Below are 23,488 nucleotides of genomic sequence, written 5' to 3'. Positions count from 1 at the left end.
AACTGCAGGTGATCTTTGAATTTACTACCTTCATAAAGGCATCCTATTGGTGTGGCAGGAAAGTATTATAAGTAATATTTTTATATTCTTCTTCTTTCTCTCGTCCACAAACACAAAGATCATTTTGGGCATCGTTAACTAATATAAAACGCTAACGTAGTACAGGTGTTTAAAAAGAGAAATTCTAAGCATAACGTATTTTATTGGTGATTAAACTTTACACCACAACAAACTATCAGCTACTACCTTAAGCCAGTTGCTCACAACAACCCAACCAAAACACAGATCCTACGAGCTTTGAGATTCATTTCAAAATCTACTATGAAAACAATAACCCAAATTGTGTCAAAAACGTATTTTGCAAAAACATTGAAATCCGTTTTTAGTTTCATAACAAAAACATTTTCAGGACGCGGGAGTCGACAAAGAACAATAAAAACGCCCAAGAGGTCACTACCTGGGATAAATACAGCATGATTTTGAAATACTGCCCCTAGTGGCAGGATGACAATAATCACATAAACGCGAATGTTGAGAAGCTGCATACATCTCTTCTTCATAATATTTTATTTTACTCTCAGATTACATTATTTGATTAGTTATTAATGTAATAGTTTTTTTCTATGTTTTTTTTGGCTGAATGATTATACAGAACAAAATATTCCAACCTAAAATAAAGATATTAATTATTTGAGCTACTATGAAACAACCAGATGCGATAGTACGCTCAACCCCTTGGTGGAAATCAGTGTCAATAAAACAAAACTGCATACGTTGCTAACGAAACCAGCAGGGGACGCACCTAACCTTTAATAAAATATGCCGTTTGCGAGAGATTTAAAATGAATCGTCTACATTTGCGAAAAGTTGTTAAAAGGTTATCATCCTCATACATGACAAACAACTACTGGTCAAATGCGAAAATGGCATAAAACTGGTTTTCCACAAGATAAAAAAGACAGTTCACGTGGCTGCCATCGAGTTTACCCATTTTTCTTACATCTAACTTTGGTTTAGATAATCATCATTAAAATAGAAAAACTGTATTTTACATCAACTTTCAGTGCAGAAATAATGTATTTTGTTTTTCTTTGTGTTTCTTTTTTCGTTGGGAAATATCGGTCAGTAAGGCAAATGGGCGGATACCAAGGCTTGTCAGTCAAGCTGCTGTTGCCATATTTATAACTCGTCGTCCTCTGTGATTGGTCGCGCCCCCAACCGTTCCACAATGGAGCAATGTGATTGGACGAGGTTTGTTACTGGGTGCTGTGGGGTGACAGGGTTGAGAATTGATGTTGAGCTGGTGTTGTGTAACTGTGTCGTCACACCACTTCATGGCTATGTAATGATTCCTTTGTTTTCCTTTTCGACGTTTTTACACGTTGTATAACGCTTTTCAGCCTGTTATGTTTTCTGTTGTGTAATTTCTGAGTTAAATGCTTTTATTAAGTGTTATTTTTATTTTAAGTCCAGCCAGTATGTAATGGCTTTAAATACTTAATAAAAAATAAAAGACTGAGGTCTCAAACTAAAAAAAAAAAACTAAAAAAAAAAACATTGAGGTAACAATAAAACAAAATCTATATTCTTACTACAAAGGTTTATTATTAAATAATATGGAATACTGCAGGTAGTATCGCATACAGAAATACTGTCCAATTAACAGAAGTAAAATCAATAACATTTATTCATACACCAACACTAAATGCAAATTTGAATACACATTACATTCATATAGATAGTGATATTCATATACAACTATACAACAGTAAATAGTAAGTAACAGATGAACTGATGTAAAGACTTTGGCAAAGGGAGTAAATATACATAGGGAGACATAACTTATATAAAAGTAAACAAGAATTCCTTATAAACAACCATGATTAAAATAAAAATCCAGTGCAATGTCATTTTGTTTTATATACATGGATGTGTAGCAGCCTTGGTTTTCTTGTATTTCCCCTGTTAAATGGTCAGTTGGATATTGTCCTGAGGTGAGTGGTCCAAGTCTCGACCTAGTTTGATGCAGGTAGAAGCACACTAAGTGGTATGGAAGATGGTGCTTGGGAAGTGGCCATTTTGTTAATGTCTAGAACTTCGTTAGGCCAAGCTGTGGACCTCTTGGTTGTCATATGACGTCTTGCATGCTTGGTGAGGTGGTCGCTTCGCATGAACCGGCGCTCACAAACAGGACAGACAAATTTCTTTTCACCCGTGTGTGTCCGACGATGCCTGGAGAGTTCATCTGAACGGGCAAATTTTTTGTCACACCCTTCCCAATGGCAACTGAAAGGCTTCTCACCTGAGATACAGAGGAAGATGATCAAGAAACATGTTTTATGGTTGCAACCTACTAGAACAAAAACATATTGTCTGCCAGATAGATACAAACCTGTATGGGTTCTCAAATGAGCCTTCAAGTGGGAACTTTTGAAGTAAGTCTTCTTGCATCCTTGGAAGTTGCAGACATAGTTCCGCCTGCGCGAGAAGTCCGATTGTGTCACTCCACTGCTCTGACCTGAGGGCACATAGACTGGAGCGGGTGCCAAGGGCAGGAGCTTTGTGTTTCCAAGTGTAACAATGCTCTGTTGGCAGGTGGAGGATTGGGATACCTGAGACTGCGGAACAACAAACATCACAGTGCCCTGAGCCACAGGTGAGCCCACCAGAAGAGGTTGAGAATGTGGAAGAATGGGCTTCGATCCCAAGGCCTGCATCTGAACTGGAGTCTGAACAAATGCGGAGATGATTCCAGTCTGCCCGTTAACAGGAAACACCTGACAGAGCACTGGTGGGCTGGATATGGGCGTCTGGGGAATGGCTGGCTGTGATGTTGGGATAGCAGTGCCCGTGGAGTGAGGAGAAGGGGAAGTTCTTTCCATTTCTTCAGTGTCACCTGGGCTACTGCAACTTTGCAGTTCTGCTGTGAGGTTGGCAATTGACTCTGTGTGATGTAGAGGGATTTCTGAGGACCATGGCTTCTCCTGCCCTGTGGTCAGAGATGGAATGTTGTGGTCCACTGATCTGTCAGCAGTGTGCCGTATGACGCTGGTGGCTCTGCGGAGTGAGGGCTGTTCTGCTGGTAGAGATGGGTTGAGCAGGACTGTGGTGCTGGGATGCAAGTTGACGTGACATGCAGCCCTGTTGGTCAAGGCTGAGCATAGTCTGGGATGTGGTTTGAGACCTGAGCAGGCCACTGAGGTACTCAGAACCGTTGTGCCTGAAGTTTCCGCAAAGCTTGGGCTATGGGGAGGTGTCATGCACTGTTGGAGAGAAGATATTTGCATTGAGCATTGAGAATCGTCTTTAAGGCTGGAGAATACTACACAACTAGTACCCAGATTTTTGGCCCAATTTTAAGTCCGGACGAATTGATGCTATTCAGCAAAGGCCAATCAGATTTGACCAATTTCACAGCATATCAAATAATGTGTGATGGGCACAAACTAAGACTAAAAGTCCATCCAGTTAAAGAATATCAAACATATTTTTGAGCCAATTTTAAAACAAATATTGTTTTCATTTGTAATGCATCTCCTAGTTTCTGTGTAAGGTCTGTTGTGTTTGTAATGACTTGATAGTCTGGTAGTATATGATGTCCAGTTTTTATCTGCTACATTTTCAAAGTTGCCAGGAGTATGGTGCCTAATGTTTTAAAATTGATCTTAAAAGTCATGTAGTGTATTCCTGCATTTAACAACACTACACCTTCTCTTTCAAAATTATTTAGGCCAAAACAGCTTTCTCTTCTGCAGCATCCCCAAACCTTTTTTAGAAATATTATTTATAATGCTCACTAAGAACTAGAACACAGACCATTTATTTATTTAATTTTTTAAAGAGTCACTCACCAGTGATGAGAGGGAGACTAGGTCTTTAGGGGACTCATTGATTTCTAATTGCAATGGGAGAGAATCACAGGAGTCTGAGGTGGGCGTCAGTGGGCGAGGCTTGGGCGTCCTCTGGATCCAGGAGCTCATGCACACCAAAGCCTCTGCAGCCTCCAGGTCGTTGTATTCCAGAGTGGAGGAGCAAGACTTCTCACTGTCATGCCTGTTTCTCTCCATCATCACTTCACAGATGTCCACAAGACTGGACTACAGATTGGAAAAAAAGTACATTAATCATTTTAATGCCAGATTGGGCAGGTTACTGAACTGCAATAACACTGAAGTTGAATTGACAATACCATTATAATGAAATGTGCTCAATGTGATTGCATGATACACAATAAAAGTGGCGATGTTTGTCATGCATCTGCTGTAAATAGCTTTTGCCATTCATAAGCAAAAAAAAATGGTCCCCAGAGCTCATCGACTACACCCACCCTGAGCCTGCACAGCGTTAACTGTGAGCTGCTGGGAACCTCCCATTGCCAAATATAGATTTAAGAGTGACGTGCACCCAACCAAAGCGCCATGTGAGTATGCTATACGAAAAAGTATCATCTAAGTGTGGTAAACCATATCAAGACATATTGCATTAAGGTTACTCTTACTCTTGTCGGCATAAAGGAGCCCTTGTGATACACAAAGCGTGATAGAAACAATGCACAACGTTGTTATAAGAACACAAACAAACAATGCATTCTAAAATAACTGACAATTGAATACAAAAATGAAATAGGAGAAAAATGTTCAAACTCGACTATGTTCAGGGTTCAAATAAGGTCGCTAGAGAATAAAAATATATGACAACAGTTTGAACGTAAAGTAGCACTGCAGCTTAATGCAGGAGGGAAATGCACAACAATGATTGCGGCAAACTGTTCGCCATGCCTTAATTTAATTAAAGCAATGGAACACAAATAATGTTGCTCGTTGCAAGTGTCAAGAAGATCAGATATGTTGTGTGTAAACAGAAATTATAAGCTTTGCTCTGTTCTAAGTCAATTGTTCTACGTCAATGAGCGTTAAATTATTTTACATGGGTCGCAACTTAAAGCAAAAGCGGATGTCATTAGTCGGTCAATGCGCAAAAACTTAAAAGTAGCAATAAAACCACATCAGCAATATAATCAACTCACCCGGCCAGAGTCAGAAGTAAAATTCAGCATGTGTGTACGTCTATGAAAACCAACGGGAAGACAGCTGTGATACGAAGACTCTGCACATAAGTCTAACCACTTTTTACAGCAAGGTTCAACCTCAGCTGAATGAATCAGAAGCGCAAAAAAAAACAACAGAAAGAAAAAAAAAACAGAAACAAAATTCAGAGCACTCTGGCGGGTGGTAACATGTTACCAATCAAAAACAAAGGTGTAGCAGGAATGGACCAATGGAAAAACAGGCAGCGCGTGATCAGTACGTGATCGCACGTTGATTGGCTGAAACGGGGTGCGTGGCTGTTGGGGGGCGTTCCAGAGGAGTCAGCGGTGTCAGAGTAAACCCGGTGAACTCGGTGCTCGAGAACTGGGGGAAAGGTCGGCGCGGGGAACGAGCGGAATCGTGAGATACTCGCACGCGTCTGGATAGCTGCGCCAGTGGAGTTTGGCATGCGCAGACGAGCCACTGAATGAACAGACGAGTCCACAATGAAGTATCGCGAGCCAACAATTTTAAACAAAGAAGCGAAACCGTATAGTATATATTTTACATAAAATATGAAATATTTTTTTATGGATATACTCTATTGCTTCAAAGTGTTGTCATTAATCTTCACAAAGGGGAAACGGGGACACGGTGAGATGCTGCTTATGAAAGAAACAGCCTACAATGGAAATAATAAATAATAGCCGTACTAAAAATGAAACAACAATAATAGTACCAATAGTAATAATAATATCGAAATAATACATATACATATTTTCATATACAAATATCTAGCCTTTTTAACAAAAATAAACACTTTAAGAAAAATTATAAAAACCGTTACTTTTTTAGAAGATGCATGTTTTTTTCCCCTGTAACTTTGTCTTCTCACAAAGACACAAGCATGGTCCGGAAATCATTACATCTCCGCATCACGTGCTTACACATAGCTACCTGGTTTTAGTGAACTAAACTGAACTCAGGAACCTCTGATTTCTGTGAAAGGATCCAGGGCGGAGCCTACGACTGCTGCATCTCTTTGTTGTAGCTACAATAACCTTTATGTATTTCTCTTTGTGTTTTTTCTGTCGTGATAATTAGCTGTTCCTACACCAAAAATATTAGTATGAACAAGTGTAAGTGTGTGCAAATCATATACATCCTAAATGTGTGTCCATGCAGGCAGCATTGCTGTGATTTTGCAGGTCTGTGTGAGCAGAGCTGAGCAGACAAAAGGCTTCATCAGTTTCTCCCTCCTCTTCACAGATTCAGATATCAAGTGAAAAAGACAGAGGAGATTGTATTTCTCTGTCTGTGATGTGTCGTACAGCTGAGGGAAGCATTTGGTGTCCTTGGAAAAATCTCAAGAATCATTAATATTTTCAGAATGGAAATTAAAGAAATAAAGTAAATGTATTGTTGACATTCTATAATGTATAAAATATAAATGGGCAACACTTTGATAGTTTTTTTTCCACAAAGATGAGCCAATAATATAAAATGAGTCCTAAACACATAATTGACACATGAACAAATATTATAATGTGCTATTAAACAGCAATATTTAATTATATATAAATATACAGGAGGTTCAGCAACTTTGACAAAGACTGAACGTTTCTCCCACAGATTTGATCATATTTGGTAATCCAATGGCACAGATTTACTTTTATAAGTGGAAAACTCACACATCACAAAACTCAGACAACTAAAGAGAATTTTTGTTAGAGAAACACATTTCTTTATAGGGGTGTAGAAGGCAACATTCTTACCCTGACCCCAAACTTCTGTGGATTCCACTCAAGCATTGGACAGTTTCAGCTGTCATAGTGGGGGTTAGCTCCTTATATTCCGAATACTTTTTATGTCTTACCTTTTTTTATAATATAAATATATTTATTTAATGTAACAATGTTAACAGTTGCCTTAAAAAAAATCAACAAAGGAATCAATATAAAATTGTTTCTTTTAAACACTCAAATGTTTTTACAGGAAGCAGTCATCATTCTAATAAAAATATATATCCACATACACTATTTTTCAAAAGTACGTGAGAGTAAAGTAAGAACATTATTCTTCAAAATGTAACAGTTACAAAGCAAAACCAGATGTTGCCTTTTACACCCCTGTTCTACCCCTAGTTTGTTTTTCAAGTTACATTAACATTTTCAGAACTAAAACTAAATGGTCTGCATAAAATACAAGTGACTAAATGGAAAATGTACTTGAATTAGTCATGTGTTTTCCATTTCATTATGTGACAGAAAAACAGAAAAAAAAAAAAAATCCTCTGCACTGCATGATTCTGCTTACTTCCTTGTGCATTGAATTGCATAGGAATAAAGATTTTGGCTGGTTGTAAGGGTGGTGAAGGTGAAGTCTTTTGGCAGTTTCTTCACAAGAGAGTGTCAAAAGACAATGAGGAATACAATTCTATATACAATTTTGGACATCTATAAAAGACATACAACCTTTGATTGCTTTGCACACTCATTTAAAATGAAGCTGAGAACATGCAAATATTTTCAGATCCCAAACAACCAACTTTTGCAGTCTAACAGATTAGTTTAAATAAAAATAAAATAATAATAATAAACTTCTAGACTCTAGATTCTTCATCATTGTTGGATGGATGTTATGAGCTGTTTGAACCCAGAGATGGTGGAATCTTGGGAGGGTAGTGAGGCCATGAGGGTTAGGCGGCGGTCCAGAAGAAACAGAGTTTGTGTGTCTGTGTGTGAAAGAGAGAGGCCAAACAGGGCATGCAAACACACAGGCTATATGAGGAGGGTTGGGTGGCAGATGTGCTGTCTGCTTTGGCTACGGTGGAAAAACAGTTGAAAACAGTTGAAAGTTTGGGGCTCGATCCATGTGCTACTGCAGAGCGTCTGAACTGAATGACTCGAGCTCAGATAGGTGGGGTTCTTAAAAAGTAGGTCATCCAAAAAGGGCGGGCGTGCTTTTAACCTCTGAGATGCAACATGCTTTCCGGGTTGCTTAGCCCAAATCTTCTGCATCCTGCTCTCTAGAAAATAAATGATCATTTATAAATGAACATTATAAACTGAAGTAAGAGCATCTTACGTTGCTGCTGTGTTCTCACAACTTCTGTCCTGGAATGAGACACACTACTCAGCATTTTGACTATAAGTTATATGAATTCAGAGGCACGGTCACATGAGTTGAAACTGTAAGAGCAAACTGTTTGCCTCCACACCCACGACTCACACAGAAGGATGGAAAAAGTTTCACAATATTCACACCACCCTGTAAGGAATATGCAACAGTGCAAAAAACATACATGCACATTCACTAACCGACCAGTTTACTAGCAACTACTAACTAAACAACTGGAGATGGTGTGTCCTCTTGGTTTAACTAACAGTGAGAAAATGTAAACCGGAGGACTTAATATTGCTAGACACAGACAAATCTGTCAAGCTAAACTTCAGCATCAAATGTCAACAAATACTGACAAGGCCTAGTTCAAACTACACGACTTTAAATGTCGGCAGATTGCTGTGCTGTCTTGAAGTTGTGGTGTTCACATCAGTGACACTACATGATCCACAACAGAGGGTCACACACAACACAGGGTCCGATCCCCAAACCAAATTTTGTCATGAAAACAAATGTGAGGAGTTGAATGGGAATGAAGCAAAACAACAAGTTAAACAGGAGCTGTTTATTTGAAACCCTTGGGAAGAAATTAGTGCTGCAGGCTGTTTGCATGATGATCTGTTCTGAAAAAATTCACTCAATTTCTTAAACTTTTTTTAAAGCCATGTTGCTGGTGCTGTTTTCTTCCGTGTTTATCTGTGTGTACACAAACCAGGGTCAGTTAGTCAAGGTTAAAATCTGCTCGTGCAGTGCAATCTCCAGGCCGAGTGTTTTCCATTTGGCACCATGTAATGTGTGCAGCTCAAAAATATTGCTGTCTGTTTGGGAGAGCCCAAACAGAAATCATGCCAGGAAAACTCTGCAGACGGCCCCTCTACACGTGAGAAGGGAAACAACAGTGAAAAGTATGCCGGGTAAGTTGTTTCACTGGAAACGAAGTTTCTATGCATGTCTGTACATGTTTGTACATGTCAGGTTTTTTTTTTTTTTTTTTTTTTTTTTCAGGAAGCATGTGGATGGAGTTTACATGCACACACACAGTCAGCTGGTTTGGCTGGAGAAAAGTGCCAGAGAAACAGTCTTGACACCACACAGACTCTCTGTCCTGGTTTCCCCTCCGACTCAGTCCCCATAGCTCCATCTTTCTCAAACTTTTCCTCAGTTGTTGCCTCTAGCTTTTTCCAGCTTCGCTTACTCACTAAAATTAAACACTATCTGCCTGAAAAACCTCTTGAGATAGCTGTTCATGCGTTTATCACTTCTCGATTGGACTATTGCAACTCTTTGTATTATGGCATCTCAAAGTCCCAAGTAGCTCGTTTACAATTGGTCCAAAACGCAGCAGCCAAATTTCTAAAAAAAGGCCGCAAATATGATTCTGCCACCCCCCTTCTGCGAGCACTTCATTGGCTTCCTGTTAACTCTAGGATCCATTTTAAAATACTCTTATTTGTTTGTAAATGTTTGCATAATCTTGCTCCACATTACCTATCCGAATTGCTGCACCCTTACAACCCTTCCAGAGATTTAAGGTCTAGTAATCAAAACCTACTATTGGTTCCCTCTACTAGGCTGAAACGTAGAGGAGATAGAGCTTTCTCAGTGATGGGCCCTAGACTGTGGAACAGCTTGCCAGCCCCCCTTAGAGCTGCTCCATCTTTATTGGTTTTTAAATCGCTTCTGAAAACTCACTTGTTTTCTGAAGCATTTGCATATTAACTGTTGTGTAATGTAGCATATTTTATTTTATCTATGATCTGTATGTTGTACAGCACTTTGGTCAGTCATGTGATTGTTTTAAATGTGCTTTATAAATAAAAGAACTAGAACTAGAACTAAACTTCTTCATCCCTCAATCACTCTTGCCCTGCTGGATTTACAGGCTAAAGTATGACCCTTCATCTGGGACAAAATGCTGCAACAAACAAAGAAGACTACTAGACACAAAACCCCCAGGCTGTAGAAAGACCCAGTAGAATAACTTTACATTTTCTAAAACTGTCAGTTTTGCTCACACAAATAACTGACAAAATATTTGTGGGCTGCAGGACAAAAGAAGCAATCAATCAATGCATTACGCCCCCTGTTGGTTCATCTGTGTAGCTACAATCAATGTAAGTATTTTTTTTATCTAAATATAATGATTCATACTGGGTCCATCTGAACCCTTCTCTTTTTTTCCTAGCTGAAGCGAAAGCTGGCATGAGGGTTTGTTAAATAAGACGATTTTTCCGGTGCAGTCAGTAAATTTCTGAAATTTGTGCGCCAGATGTTTAGCAATGCCTGGGGAAGTGAAGGTATACCGTGGATGACATACAGAGATACAGTACTGAGATGTGGCCAGACATCAAAGATCAAGCACTTGCACTTTGAAGATGTAATGAAAGGCTTAGTGGTTCCCCATTGCTGTCTGAAAGTGCAGAACGAAAACGGTTGTAGTAAAAGAGTTTTCAATAAAAACCATGGAAACTATTACAACAGTTTAGTCTTACTGGGCTTCTTCTCGTTCCTCCCTCTTTCTGGCTTGCAAGACGGGCTGTACAACATCAAACCAATTTTTAACCTGAAAACTGAAAAGCATATAAATACATGTTGCAACCCTGCTCCTGGAGAGTTACAATCCTGCAGACTTCAGTTCCAACCCTGCTCCAACACACCTGTCTGTAATCATCAAGTAGCCCTGAACACCTTGATTAGGGTTGGAGCTGAAATCTGCAGGACGGTAGCTCTCCAGGAGCAGGGCTGGAGACCCCTGATTTAAGGTAATAAACATCCCGCCTTATGTCACTTGTAAATTTTATATTATTAATAAACGAAAAACAATACTAAAATACCTCAAACAGACAGACCAGAACGATGGTGATTATTTATACACTACATTAATCCACCCCTTTAAATTCAAAATGAAACTTAAAACCTTGGAGTGTACACTGGATTTCTGGTGAAAGCTTGCAGGTATCTCTTTCAGAAATTGCACAAAACTTCTGTCTGTCAAAACAAAATGTGATAATTATTTTAGAGAGATACTTTTTGTGTCATCAATAACACCGTGACACTAAACTGACATCCTCAAACTTCAGGCAAACACTAAGACTGACCTGGTCTCTTCTTTTTGGGTCTTTTTGTTATTTCTGAAATCCTGCTGTGTTCACTATGAAGGGTGTTTACATCCACCACCTCCCTCGTTTTCCAGAGGAAGATGTGAAAATATATGGCACGATTTGTTAAATGTATAATGCATAATTAATTGCATTAAGTGCAATTAATGGCATCCCCTTACAACAAATTAATTAAAATTTTCTTCCATTAATTTTCTAGTCACTTGCATTAATGTATAAGGGCCAGAGGCTGTATTTACAATGAGAATTACTGCACTAACAATGAGAATTTGTACAACCTCGATCACATTGTCTCAGCTCTTGCAGAAGAAGTGACCCTCATCTGACACTCCCCAGTCACAGCAGATCACCAAACAAAACGAACTAATGCAGAAACTCACATTAAGTTGTTCAGCCACAAGTTTAACACGAGCTGCTGAAAACTTCCATATAAAATCATGCGCACATAGAGTTCTGTTTGTTTTCAGAGCAGCCAACATTGTATGTCACGAATATAAAATTAGTTGTAAACCTTTAGGTTATTTTACTACTGTTAATATCCCTTATTCTGTTAAACTTTTTTCATTTGTATAGTTTATTATTATTTATATATTGTTTGTATTGTATATAAAATAAATATATGACTTAATACATTTAATAAATAATTAAATTATCTCATTATTTTATATATTTTTATTTTATATGTTATATATTTCTTATTAATAATATTCTTTGCTAAGCCAATAAAACACTGCCACTTTATCTGTCATAAGAACAACCTTTCCCCCCGGACCATATTCCACCTGAACAATACATAACACATCTCAGGACTGTACATCTGTGAATAACTTATCAAAACTTCTCATCTGTAAATGGCACAAATGTACATTCACAATTCTGTCTATTGATATTTTCTTTTTCTCTATATTTTATTACCATAATATATTTTAATTAATTGTCTATTATCTTTATTATTAGTTTGTTATTTCAGTTTATTCACTTTAATTATATATGTTTGCACTATTCCTGTAATTTCTGTACTGGAAGCTCCTGACACCAAGACGAATTCCTTGTGGCAATAAAGCTCTTTCTGATTCTGATGGACAATAGACACTAGATGGCGTACAAGTCCAAGATGCTGTCAATACCGTTGGGTTTAAACAACATTGTGCTACTCCCTAACTGAACTATATGCTCCCCCAAAAATTTCTTCCTGAACAGAATTCGCTTTCATTCCATTGCTTTCCTCATTCCAAAACGACAGATATTAAACTATCGTCACCTGTTTTACTGTTATGACATTGTCAAAAGTAAAAGGAGATGCCTCACATCAAGGGCCTCTTAGCATACAAAGTAAATTTACAGCAGTATTCTAATCAAAAAATGTTATGACATTCCTTCTGCCATCTATAAGTACAACATTTTTATAACTTCTTCATGAATCTGTCCAGAAGATGCATTTTAAGTTTAAAATGAAGAGCATTTTTTTTTACATTTTGTGCTAGACAAATTCAAGGTAGATTTTTTTGTGCAATATTACATTTTGTGTCAGTGTGTGTTTGTGTGCATATATGTGAGGGTTTTTTTCCTCTCCATCCCATCCTCCTCTCATCGTCTTTGAAGAAAGCTGCTTCTTTCACCACTAGGCCAATTTCATGGTTTGCTGCCTTCCATGCTTTCTCTCATGTTCTCTATGCAAAACACAGCATTGTTGCCAATGGAAATTAGGAACAGTCAGTAAACTGCAGGTGTGGGGATTATTCTTCACACTGAAACACAGCGGACTCCTCTTCCTCCAGTATGGCATGTTTTACATCCCTACTTTCCTTTCCACAGACGTCGCATGGTGTGGATAGAGACTGTGGGAAGCTGTGGGCGAACAGAAATTATTTCTGAAAAGTCTTGCTCACTTGGTTCTTCTCTGGTATAAATATTACATGCTCTCACTGACTTTCCCATCACGACTGTGCTTCCTGCTGTTCATGGCAGCTGAGGTTGGCCAAAACCAGCCATTGCTTGCTGTGAGCTGCACCAGACAGTAGAAGGAGAGACTTTTTTGTTGTTGTTGTTTTTTGCAATTAAACCCTATGAAACAATATTAACTACCATATATAATACTTAGCCTTGATGTAACACTTAAGTATATACGCACACCATGCTTGAGGTAGGCCTAGTTTGATGTAACCGGTCAATCAGTTCAGTGGAAAATTCACTGGAAAATTAATAAAAACCTAACCTTTAAGCGTTATCTACTATCATATATGACATGGAACTGTTCCGATCTCAAACATGTTTGATCAGTTCAAATAAGAACAACCGACTCAAAAGGGTCATTCATTCTTCTGATTCTAAAAAGCAGAGAGAAAATGCTGTACACAACTATTTACTGCTGAAATGCTGCCAGAATGATCATGCAAAACAATTCAAGAAAATAGCAATTCACAACTACAGAAAAAAAGTAAAAAGATTTCAGTTAAGAAATGTAGTGAAAATAATCACAATTTTATACATCACTGTTAACCTCCCTTAAGTGGTCAACCAGCTTCATCATAAATATGTTTTTACCATAGACTGTATGGTTTTTACTGGTGAACAACATGGTCCACGAACTAGATCAGCACCAAACCAGCATAAACCACCTTGAACTGACATGATTGTTCTTTTTAGCCACAAAATCAGCCTTTCTTGATAGGAACCATTCTTTTTTTAAGTTAGGATGAAGGCTGGTGTGATGCAATCACTTTAGTGAAGGGAAAGCCAAAGAGGAGAATAATCCAATATGTTGAACCACACATCTAAAGACAAACAACCATGGTCAGTCAAATTCTCTGAATATTGTATTGACATACTAAAGCATTCTATTTACACATTGCTGTTTAACTAATTAACTAATAATGTATATGCATTATTAAATTAAACTAAAATTGTCATGATTCTGCCTTCATGTCCTGACTTTTATCTAGTCTTGAGGCAGGATCATGACAGACCCATGTTTTGTGTACAAGCACATGGCCTTGTCTTTGGGCCATGTGCTTGCGTTGTCTCGTTCCCTTGCCCCGCCCCCCTTGTTATCCTAGTCTTGTCATGATTGCCTTATCTGTACCACCTGTTAATTAGTTCCCCTATTTAGATCCCCTAGTTTGCTCTGTCTTTCGTCGGTTCATTGTTCCACATATGTGTTTCTACATGTCAGCCTTGTGAGAGAGAGTTTATCCTTGTAACCCCCTTTAAGAAGTCTTTGTGTAACCGTGAGTGTTTATTTGTAGTTAGTGTTCAGAGTCTTTGTTTATCGTGTCTTGTAAAGTTATTTAGTGTCTACCCTAGTCTTTGTTTTTCCCCTTGTGGGTTTTGTTTTCCCCTTTTGTATTTAATAAATCCTGTGTTTGGTACTTCCTGTCTGCATCTGAGTTCATCCCAACCCCTCCACATAACAAAAATATTGAATCTATAATTAAATTCTTGATTCAGCTGTACAGATTCTTTCCGGCATCAAATACAGTTATATGCTGAGATGAAGGCAGTGAAATATTCACTCGCTCTCACACACACTACACACATGGAAAATCCTATTGTTGCCCACCTCAGGTCTGCGTCCTGGCGGTTACCAAGGCAACCGCACCACGTAGTGGCAGCCGGAGCAAACGGAGGGGGCAGCTCATGCATAATCAAAGATGAGAGTGTGTGCACCGTGCACAGTTCTCATCTCAAAGAGGCTGTCAAGACTCAGAACTGTTAGAATTATGCGCCCACGAAGGAGCAGATGTTCTGTGGGCTCTGGGTCGACCATCGTTTTTACTGGAAGCAATTAAATGTTACACATTAATAAGACGATTTGAATTTACCTATGTTAAGTATGGGTTAATACACAGAGGCACATTTGAGAACCAATGTTTGGGGTCCCAAAACTCCAATAAAATTTATTGCGGCATTAACTTGTTTATTGGATCACAAAGTTGCAAATTTCATAAAAATAACTATTAGTCTTTGTAGTGACATTCATGCTTCTGTCTGTTCGACCACAGCAAAAACACATAGTAGAAAATACAGCAAAAGATCGCATTCATGTTTTTACAAAGGATTGATGAGAGTAAAACAATTTTCATTAGAAAGGTCATGAGGAATCAACCTGATGCTTCAAAGTTGAATATGTTTTTGAAGCTTTAAAATAGCCTTTTACATACAAGTCAGATTGTTCAATAAAGTAACATTGTTCTTGCAATGATGAGCAAATTATCTAAAAGTTACATGATCAGGTTCACAATTTTAGCATTATTGTTTCTTTATATTCAATCCAGAACATTCTACACCCAGTCTGACCCGGCCTATATTTCTTGTGTTTCCTTTGAGCACTAAAATCTTTAGAGCTACAGTATTGTTCAAAATAATAGCAGTACAATGTGACTAACCAGAATAATCAAGGTTTTTAGTATATTTTTTATTGCTACGTGGCAAACAAGTTACCAGTAGGTTCAGTAGATTGTCAGAAAACAAACAAGACCCAGCATTCATGATATGCACGCTCTTAAGGCTGTGCAATTGGGCAATTAGTTGAAAGGGGTGTGTTTCAAAAAAATAGCAGTGTCTACCTTTGACTGTACAAACTCAAAACTATTTTGTACAAACATTTTTTTTTTCTGGGATTTAGCAATCCTGTGAATCACTAAACTAATATTTAGTTGTATGACCACAGTTTTTTAAAACTGCTTGACATCTGTGTGGCATGGAGTCAACCAACTTGTGGCACCTCTCAGCTGTTATTCCACTCCATGATTCTTTAACAACATTCCACAATTCATTCACATTTCTTGGTTTTGCTTCAGAAACAGCATTTTTGATATCACCCCACAAGTTCTCAATTGGATTAAGGTCTGGAGATTGGGCTGGCCACTCCATAACATTAATTTTGTTGGCTTGGAACCAAGACTTTGCCCGTTTACTAGTGTGTTTTGGGTCATTGTCTTGTTGAAACAACCATTTCAAGGGCATGTCCTCTTCAGCATAGGGCAACATGACCTCTTCAAGTATTTTAACATATGCAAACTGATCCATGATCCCTGGTATGCGATAAATAGGCCCAACACCATAGTAGGAGAAACATGCCCATATCATGATGCTTGCACCTCCATGCTTCACTGTCTTCACTGTGTACTGTGGCTTGAATTCAGAGTTTGGGGGTCGTCTCACAAACTGCCTGTGGCCCTTGGACCCAAAAAGAACAATTTTACTCTCATCAGTCCACAAAATGTTCCTCCATTTCTCTTTAGGCCAGTTGATGTGTTCTTTGGCAAATTGTAACCTCTTCTGCACATGCCTTTTTTTTAACAGAGGGACTTTGCGGGGGATTCTTGAAAATAGATTAGCTTCACACAGACGTCTTCTAACTGTCACAGTACTTACAGGTAACTCCAGACTGTCTTTGATCATCCTGGAGGTGATCATTGGCTGAGCCTTTGCCATTCTGGTTATTCTTCTATCCATTTTGATGGTTGTCTTCCGTTTTCTTCCACGTCTCTCTGGTTTTGCTCTCCATTTTAAGGCATTGGAGATCATTTTAGCTGAACAGCCTATCATTTTTTGCACCTCTTTATAGGTTTTCCCCTCTCTAATCAACTTTTTAATCAAAGTACGCTGTTCTTCTGAACAATGTCTTGAACGACCCATTTTCCTCAGCTTTCAAATGCATGTTCAACAAGTGTTGGCTTCATCCTTAAATAGGGGCCACCTGATTCACACCTGTTTCTTCACAAAATTGATGACCTCAGTGATTGAATGCCACACTGCTATTTTTTTGAACACACCCCTTTCAACTAATTCAACTAATTGCCCAATTGCACAGCCTTAAGAGCGTGCATATCATGAATGCTGGGTCTCATTTGTTTTCTGACAATCTACTGAACCTACTGGTAACTTGTTTGCCACGTAGCAATAAAAAAATATACGAAAAACCTTGATTATTCTGGTTAGTCACATTGTACTGCTATTATTTTGAACAATACTGTATTTACTGGTCTGTAAATAGACTGCAGGATCTATATTTCTTAACAGAATCTACTCTATCTACTTTATTTTGCAACGTGGAACTAAGATTTTTTGTTTTCTTTGGAAATTCTGATTAGCCACTATATTTAAATAACTAGAAGAATGACAAAGTGCAGTAAACGAAATGAGATGTTATGTACAGCTAAAAATAACTGGAAGCGCATGACACCGGAAACCCCATACGTTCAATTTACAAATGACCGCAGAGGCTCTTATTTTAAAAAATAAGGTATATAGCACAGCAGGATATAGCATTAGATTACACACTCACAGGTAATTTTCACTCCATCTATGGGGGAGGCTACACATACAGACCAGATTTGAGTTCCTCTCATTACTTCGGAACAAATGACCTCATTGCCATCATTAGCTGCGGTAGCCTGTCAGCAGACCCACTGTTTACTCAGCCTGTCATCGCTATGGTGATAAAAGCTGCACATATTTCCCTTTTTTCAGAAATACTCTAGACAGTCATATGTTTAGAGGACAGCAGAAGTCACTATGACTGTGCCGTACATTCGCCTACACAATATGTGCAGTAAGCTTAACACTTAACAGACAGCTGTTTATTCCTGCTTCTCTCCAAACAAAAGACTCAGAACTTTCCTTCTTCCCCACAACAGCAATATGGCCTTCAGGACATGATCAGTGATTGACTGACATTACTCTGCCAGCCCCATTAGGATATTCTGTGGTCAGCAGAAAGGAATGAGGCATTTCCCAGTGTCCTGGGATGACCTTTGAAATTCAGCTGACTCCTTCAGGCGCTGAGGAGGGTGATTCACTTTCCTGGTGTAATTCATCAATAAACTTGCCCTGGATTTTAATCTAAATTTACGATAACATTTAAAACAAAACGGGAACCACTTACTGTGGAAAAATAACATGTCCGATGGCCTATGAAACAAGTTTCTAAAAAATATATATTTTATTAGAAACGGAATAGCTAAGTGACTATAAATATAAAGATATAAAGTTTGAGTATCAGTTAAGCCAAAAAAAAAAAAAAAAATACATAGCAAAATGCCACCTACAAACTTTAGTTAGAGGAGCACCATATTTTGACAGGAAAGAAAATGAGGCTGTGTAGAAGTATACAGTGTGTTCAACAGGATTACTGAAAAAAAAAAACTTTCGACAAGAACTTAATAAAACAATTTTGAAAGTTGAATGGTGTGAAAAATATATAATCTAGGACTTGTTCGGGTCTGTTCGGCTGTAGTCTGGCCTATATAAAATGTGTGTGTGGTGTGTTTTAACTGGTTTTGAGAATTGGCACTGAAGAGTCAAAGAAAGAGAGATGTAAGATTGTACAGAAAGCCCTAATATGGATATTTGTTTATGCAAATTACTTCTGCTGAGCAAGCTCTCTTTTAGAATAATTCAGACTCATAATACTCTCACAAGACATTTTCCGCTCAGATTATTAGTAACTGAGGTCTATTATTAAAATGTTTAAATATTAGGAGATGGATATAGACAATTTTAGTAATATGGCATTTCCGTATTTTTATGTAACACTATATTTAAAATATTATCTCTTGTGGGCGTGGCCTATTACTTTCTTCTTACAATTACTGGAACAGTAATGCACTGTGGCATTCACATGCCCAATAGTTTCTTTCTTTAAATTAAGTGGTACAGCATGAGAGGCAATATTATATTATGAATATAGGCTGTGTCTGAAACAGAACATAAACCAGTGAGTAAAGATTTAACAAGCAGCAGTTTTACATTAAAGATCTGATCTTGTGATTACCCATCTGCGGATCTGGTCCCCACAGCTCGCCAACCTGCTAAAGGGTCATTCAGAATACAATACTAAGTGTGGGATAACGGGGCTGTCTCCAGCTGATGGAGGACGCTACAACAATGCGAGAAATGTGAGAAAAAGAGGCACAGTGAAAGAGGAAATCTATGTAACTAACTCCTTACATCCTAATAAAATAGATCCATTGTATGTCACATCACTTACATTCCAATACACCTTTTCCAGTAATTGCATAGTCTTTTAAGAAACACCTCATTTGAACATGCTTAATATCGCTTGAAGATCGTAAAGATGTGTTTGGGTAGTGCAGAGTAAAGCATCTTCTGTTTTGATGGAGTGGCACACTTGGAGATTTAAGCACAAAACAAAGGCCTACTCTATACAAGTTTCTGATTGCAGATGCTTTTAGCTACACAAACTCAGTTTTGGTTGCTCTTGTGTTCAGAAATGTATCAAACTGTGATTCAAACAGTGCAAGAACATGTTGCTATCTCACTGTGATATAGTGGACATTAGCATAAACTGTCTTCTTTTGCAGTCTGTTTTTCCATCCTGATTTTACGAGAAAAAGGGATTGGGATTTTGATGAATTTGGTTTGATGTGATTCTGTATGAAAATCTATGAATGAGGCCAAACTAATTCTTGGAATTAGCCACCAATTCACCTAAATGTAAAATAAAACTGCCATAAGAGTGTGTTGGTTTTTCTCTTCAGGTCAACTATAATGTCATGAAAAAGAAACCTAAAGACAATCTTGCAGAGGATGTTAGCTCAAGTAGATATGTTTATAGCTTAATAATATCACATCTGGTTCAATGGTAAAAACATTTACAGGGAACTCTATTGCCCCGTAGAGTAGTGCAGGTTTTGTTATTGCCTGAACAACACATGGTTTCCAGTGCTAAGCAAGTTTCTGGACGCTAATCGTGTAAGTTTGATTTTGTAAAAAAAGTAAAACATTTCATTAAAGCATTCCTGATTATGTCATGCCCAACAAAAGCCTATAGCCTATACTTTGAAGTATTATGGTGGAAACTGGCTGCCAGGTTTTACTAATTTGTCCCTTGGGGTGGGTAATTTCATGCCTTGTTCATAAAGTGTTGCTACATTTATCTAATTGTCCGTTATCGGTATCTCTAACTGAGTAGATAAGAGCTATTACAGTTCCTGTTCACATGGGATGTGCAAACAATGATAAAACAGCACAGTGTTTTTTCCTTAAGCTTTGTCTAATTTTATCTCATCCAGGGTGACACGGTTTTACTTATTTGCATGTCCCCATTAGCTCCTGCTGGTAGATGCTGTTACTGCACAATACGACTGCAAAATGCAAAAAGTTTCTGCCAGTACTGCTATTCAAAAAATATTTATTTTTTTGTTTTTAAAGATATCTCTTATGATGACCAAGGCTGCATTTCTTTATTAAAAATACAATGTTTTAAAATGCTATTTATTTCTGTGATGCAAAGCTGAATTTTCAGCATCATTACTCCACAGTCATCAGTGTCACATGATCCTTAAGAAATCATTCTAAAAATGCTGATTTGCTGCTCAGGAAACATATCTTATTATTATCAGTGAAAACACTGTGCACTTAATGTTTTTGTGCCAATTGTGATTAAGGATTCTGGATTCTTGAGTATAAAGTCCTTTGATAAAAAAGATGATATTAATGTAAAGCTCTTTTTTTGAACGGCAGTATATTATTCCCTATTTCACTCATATTTAATTAAAATACAGTTTCAGCCTGATTTAAATATAATTTGTTTCCCAACAACCACACATTTATAGGACTGTGCAGTCAAGTTGAAAACAAGGCAAATACCTTTGCTTCTTTCTTTTAACACTTTATTAGTTTAATGTTCAGTGTGTCTGTTTTAAAGATACATTTTTCAAGCAGTTCCCAACATCATTCCCTGATTATTCCTAATATTAGGAAGACAGTGAGACAGAGGTTATTTATCTGTAGGCTGAAGTTCCAAGTGTTTGGTTACCACAGTGCATTACCCTTTTTTCACAGATGACTTTTATTATTGCTGTGGCTATTGACCCATTTACTTAAATTGCGCTTTCACACATCAAAGAGATTACAAGCCAAACATTAACCTGCACTTCAGTTTGATAACCTCAGGAAAACACAGACAAAAAGCATGTAGGGCAAAATGTAAGTTTCCATAGAGACATATGTCTCCAATCTTCGTTATTTGTTTAATATTATGCTGCATAAAATAGGTATTAACATGCATTAACTAGGAAAAACACTATTATTTCATGATTTCATATACTCATAATAGATTAATTGCATCAGTGGGTGAGGGTCAGTGATTTCACTCCTAATTAAGAAACCAGGCCTAGATTCTACTGATCTGAATAACTTCCGTCCTATCTCTTAGTTACCGTTTTTATCTAAAGTTTTAGAGAAGATAGTTCTCTCCGAAATAAACCCGTATTTATTAGAGAATGATGTCTTCGATCAATTTCAATCTGGTTTTAGAGCTAATCAGTACAGAGACTGTTTTGGTAAAAGTTGTAAATGATTTGCTGATGGCAGCTGATTCTGGGATAGTGGTTGTCTTAATTATGTTGGATCTCAGTGCCAAGACATTGATCACTCGATTCTTACAGAATGTCTGGAGTATGAGGTTGGTATTCGTGGGACAGCTTTAAAATGGTTAAATTCATATCTTCAGGATAGACCATTCTCTGTTAATTTAGCTAATATCTCATCCTCTGTGGTGTCATTAAAATATGGTCTTCCTCAAGGACCTATTTTGGGACCTATTTTGTTTTCATTGTACATGTACCACCTGGGATCCATCTGTCACCACTTCAATATATCGTGTATGAACATAGTTGTACCAGTAAAAGCTGGGAATGAGCAGTCGCTGAAGACATTGTTGGGTTGTTTAAATGAGATCAAAATTTGTTTTTCAAATAATTTTTCTTCAGCTTAATGAACGGAAGTCAGAGACAGTAATATTTGGCTCACCAAAAGTGAAAAATATAATAGCCTGCAGTATCGCTCCCTTAGGTTTAACTGTGCAATGAGGATTCTGGGTTTTACAATCAGTTCATCCCTTAGTTTTGAAAAACAGATAAAATCTGCTGTGAAAAGCAGTTTATATCAACTGAAACTGATCGGTTTAAGCCCTTTCTTATGTTTAAAGACATGGAGATCATTGTTCATGCATTTATTACTTCAAGATTAGACTATTATAATTTGATTTATGCAGGGATTAGTCAGCGACAACTATGCCGTTTGATAGACCTGGAGAATTTCCCTAGGTGCGTGTGAACTGAATTATATATTTTTGTGTTTACAGTTTTATTGTGAAGCACTTTGGGTAATTTATTCACTATTAAATGTGCTATATAAATAAATAAAGTTGAAGTTGGCATCAGAACAAAGGATCACTCGATTTTATTCATCATCAGTGTTAATTTGAAGTTATGTGGCTTTTAGACACTAGAATTCACTAGAAACACACTCGAATTAACTTGCCTCACATCTTACCCTTCCCTTGTTGGATACAGAATGATTGTGATGTGATTTAAGAGACTTTATTAAATTTAAATATCATGTGACATCAAAAGAAACAGAAGGGAACACAGGATAACAGTATTCAGTAAATGAATGGACCTGTACAATTTTCCAGTTGTTATTTTCTTCATTTTAGTTATTGATCTCTACGTTCATTTGACTTCTTTGTAAATAATGTTTTGCTAGTAAAGCAACCATAATGTGCCAAATATATTCATCCATTTGATGTCACGTTGCAACAGAAGTGTAGAGTCGTTTTTGAAGCACTTAAAATTGCCTTTTTAAAGTTTTGAGACCTAAAACTGACAGTATTTCACAAAAATTGGATTCTTCAGAACATAAACATGAGATTTCTTTTTTTTACAGATGTTTAAACTGGAGAATGAAAGGGATACTCCAACTAAAAATGTAAATTCTCTAATTTTAACCAGCTTCATTCATGAACAAAGCGAGTGGCCACTGTGTTTATGAATGTGCCACTGAAGACACTGCTGTTCTGATTTGTTTGGAACTATATTTTTGCTGGTAAAACAGAGTAAAAAATATATTCAATTATTATAATTACCTTAATGTTTAATGAACTGTTGTATAAGTAATAGGCCTATTTTTGCAGCTCTGCAAGTTCATTGATTCATGCACTGGGATCATATATGTTACTGTCATGTTCACTTTGTGTGGTTTTTGAAGCATTAGCTTTTGGGTTACAATTAATTTACATTATATGGAGTTAAAGAGATTAATTCTTTTTCTAAAAATCGTTGTTTGTGTTCATTTGTAGAAAGTCATACATTTGGGACAGCAATGAGTTAATGTTTTGTGTGAAACGTCCCTTTAATGGACAGCAAAGTGAACTACAGAAGAGCCCAGCATAATTCATTCTTTCCACAA

At 37.5% G+C, this 23,488-nt stretch overlaps 1 protein-coding gene across 1 annotated transcript; it reads right to left on the bottom strand.

Annotated features, from left to right (window-relative positions):
* Positions 1–1,585: 1,585 nt before the first annotated feature.
* Positions 1,586–5,201, bottom strand: LOC113063115 (Krueppel-like factor 11). Its single transcript, XM_026233296.1, has 4 exons — positions 5,027–5,201; positions 3,852–4,097; positions 2,393–3,263; positions 1,586–2,302 (listed from the first exon to the last, which is right to left on the bottom strand). Exons 1-4 carry the CDS (start codon positions 5,054–5,056, stop codon positions 2,016–2,018), a joined length of 1,434 nt encoding a protein of 477 aa, XP_026089081.1. The 5' UTR covers positions 5,057–5,201; the 3' UTR covers positions 1,586–2,015.
* Positions 5,202–23,488: the final 18,287 nt, after the last annotated feature.

The sequence above is a fragment of the Carassius auratus genome, chromosome 45 (assembly GCF_003368295.1).
Source record: "Carassius auratus strain Wakin chromosome 45, ASM336829v1, whole genome shotgun sequence".
In the NCBI taxonomy this organism is placed as follows: Eukaryota; Metazoa; Chordata; class Actinopteri; order Cypriniformes; family Cyprinidae; genus Carassius; species Carassius auratus.
The sequence above is the reverse complement of the archived record's forward strand: the minus strand, read 5'-3'. Positions and strand labels throughout refer to the sequence as shown.